Source organism: Puma concolor, chromosome A2 (assembly GCF_028749965.1).
Source record: "Puma concolor isolate L17-30 chromosome A2, mPumCon1.1.hap2, whole genome shotgun sequence".
In the NCBI taxonomy this organism is placed as follows: Eukaryota; Metazoa; Chordata; class Mammalia; order Carnivora; family Felidae; genus Puma; species Puma concolor.
In genome coordinates, this window is record NC_141668.1 from 113,314,601 (window position 1) to 113,317,602 (window position 3,002).

The 3,002-nt window shown below is 59.6% G+C and overlaps 1 protein-coding gene across 1 annotated transcript; it reads right to left on the reverse strand.

Moving 5' to 3' along the window:
- Positions 1–815: 815 nt before the first annotated feature.
- Positions 816–1,875, reverse strand: DNAJB8 (DnaJ heat shock protein family (Hsp40) member B8). The gene has a single exon (XM_025922469.2). The coding sequence runs from the start codon at positions 1,594–1,596 to the stop codon at positions 904–906; it is 693 nt and encodes a 230-aa protein (XP_025778254.2). The 5' UTR covers positions 1,597–1,875; the 3' UTR covers positions 816–903.
- Positions 1,876–3,002: the final 1,127 nt, after the last annotated feature.

Here is a 3,002-nt window from a genome sequence, read left to right on the forward strand (position 1 = left end):
TTTTGTGTTTATGGTTCACTGGGGCAGCAGACTGAACTCAAACCATCTTCCACTTCTCTGTGCTGGACATATACAGACAGAGACGTGTGCACAGTGTCCACACATGTGACCCTCAGGCAAAAGTCCCTCCTACATAGGGTTACTTTGGGGGTCAATTGGAAATTATATAACAGGGTCCCAGTCCTCAGAAGGCCTCCTTGAAGAGGTGGTGGTTGAGCAAAGGTCTACAGATGAGTGGGCAATTACCAGGGAGAACAGCATGTGCAAAGGCCCTGAGGTTGCAAGACGTTTGGTTCCATGGAGAAACAGAGAGGAGGTCAGTATGTCTGGAGCTTAGAGAGTGAGGGTTGCCGGGACGTGAGACCAGGAAGGCGTTCAGGGGCCAGGCCACTAGGGCCTCATGGTGAGGATGAGGCCTGAGGTCTTTATGCTTAGAGCAGTGGGAGCCACTGACGGTTTACAGCAAGGCAGGTGAAGTGATGCAGCTTGGGTTGGGCACGATGGCAGAATGAAAAATCACTGGGGGGCAGGGGGCTGAGACGTGGAGCTGGGAGGCCCTGGGAGGATGATGCGGCCCCATCAGAGAGCCAACGGCAGGCCCAGAGTCACAAGGCTGGGCCGAGAAGGATAGGCAGTCATGGCACAAGAGGGGTCACAAACCACGAACATGGCCCACGTGTGCAGGCGGCACCCACGGGCCAGAGCGCACACGCCCCTCTGCGGCTGGGGCCCGGCCTGCCGAGCAGGTTCCCCATGCTCCCCAGCAACCGCCCCCCCCCACCCCCCGCCACATGCGGGCAAGCTGTTCTCATGAACTCACTTGGCACCTTTATTAAGCATCAGCCGCACTCACGCCCTGGGGCGCGGTGGCGGGTGGCAGGCCAGGGGCCCAGGCGGCCTGGGTCACTTGTCCACCTGCTTGAGCTGCTCCTTGCCATTGATGGTCACGGACCTGAGCCGCCCGTCCTCCTCCACCTCCACGCGCTCCTGCCCGTTCTCCATGATGTGCTTGGTGGTGACCTTGTGTCCGTTGACCAGCTCGGTGGACGACATCACCGACTTGAACCCCGAGCTGCCGGAGCCCCCGAAGGAGGTGGACGAGAAGGTGGTGTGGCTGGCACCGCCACCCCGGCTCAGGGCGTCGAAGGACGAGAAGGCTTCCATGAAGGCCGGGAACTCGCCGAAGCCAGCCGAGAAGGCCCCCCTCAGGCCATGGCCCTGGCCAGCGCGGTTGCTGTTGAAAGGGGTGTCCCAGAAGTCCAACGAGAAGGGGTCCAGGCCGCCGAAAAACTCACGGAAGATGTCCTCGGGGTTACGGAAGGTGTAGCCGGTGTCGAAGGGGCTGCTGTGGGGGGTGCTGGCCCCGCCACCGGCCCGCCAGCTGTTGCAGCCCGCTCGGTCGTACACGGAGCGCTTCTTGGAGTCGGACAGCACCTCGTAGGCCTCGGACACCTGCTTGAACTTCTTCTCAGCCTCCTCCTTGTTGTCGGGGTTCTTGTCCGGGTGCCAGCGCAAGACCAGCTTGCGGTAGGCCTTCTTGATGTCCTCTGGGGAGGCGCTCGCCTGCACCCCCAGCACTTCGTAATAGTTGGCCATGCCGAGGCGGGGGTGGGGAGAAGGGGGAGGCGAAGGTGGGGGAGAAGGCGAGGTGGGCACCGGTGGCCTGGGTGGCAGGGATGGGCTCAGAGGAGGCAGCAGCTGGTGTGGCTCCCTCAGCGGGGGGGCCTTGCTGGAATCTACTGGCTCCGGGCACGGCTCTGCCCAGTGAGTCTACCCTTTCATAGTACCAGTTCTCAGGGACAGGTGGGCGCCTCCACTGACAGGGGGAGGGGGAGGGAGCACTGCCACAGTGGGGCCAGGCCAGGGGCAGGCCCCCCTGCGGAGCAGAGGCTGGGCCCTTTGTGACATCAGCCCCCCTGGGCAGGGCAAATCCCCCAGCTCTGGACCTGGACTGCCCCTGCCAAAGAGGTGGGCACCTTGGTGGGCCTGGAATTTGGAGTTTGGTCACGTTGGGTCTGTTGGCTGAGCTCCTGGGAGCCAAGGAGCAGAGGCAGAATCTGTCGCAGGATCGGGCCTAGGTGCGCCTTGGTCAGGGAAGGGAAGGGAGGCCTTCCTGCCACAGGCCCACTTAGCCCGCTGGCTGGGTTGTTGGGATGGAGTGAGGGGGCCCGAAGTGGGGAATCAGGCAGGGAGGCAGGCGCGGGAATTCATTCTTCTTGTACCCCTTAATCGGGTCAGATCCTCAGAGGTCAGCCCCACAAAGGCAGGGGTGTTCCATGCCTGGCGATCAGTAAATGTTTGTTTAATGACTGAGGCTCAGAGACATGCAGGATGTACTCAGGGTCACACAGCAGGTCAGTGAGAGAGAGACAGAGGCAAACCCAGGGCTGTCTGAGGACAGCAAATGGAAAGAAGCATTCCGTGCAACTCTGGAAGAAAGAGAAATCGGGATTGATAATGGGTGTAGTGGGTTAGATCGTGGCCTCCCCAAAAGCTAAGTCCCTGTCCTAATCACTGGAACCTGTGAATGTGATCTTATATGGAGGAGAGATCTTTGCAGATGTAATTAAATTAGGGGTGTCGAGATGAGAGCATCCTGGATTATCAAGTGTCCTTACAGAGACATACAGAACAGAGGGGTAGCAGTGTGGCGCAGGGAGAGCCCGAAGTCGCCAGAGGCCAGAGGGAGGGTGTGCGGCCCTGTGACATCTTGCTCGTGGACTTCCGGCCTCCAGGACTGTGAGAGGTTACATTTCTGCCGTTTGGGGCTTTTGTTCTTTTTTTTTTTTTTTTTTAAGTTTATTTATTTATGAGAAAGACAGAGACAGCGTGAGTGGGGGAGGCATAGGGAGCGAGGGAGACACAGAATCCCAAGCAGACTCCACACTGTCAACACAGAACCCGACGCATGGCTCGAACTCACGGACCGTGAGATCACGACCTGTGCTGAAACCGAGAGTCGAACGCTTAACCGACTGAGCCACCCAGGCGCCCCTCTGTTA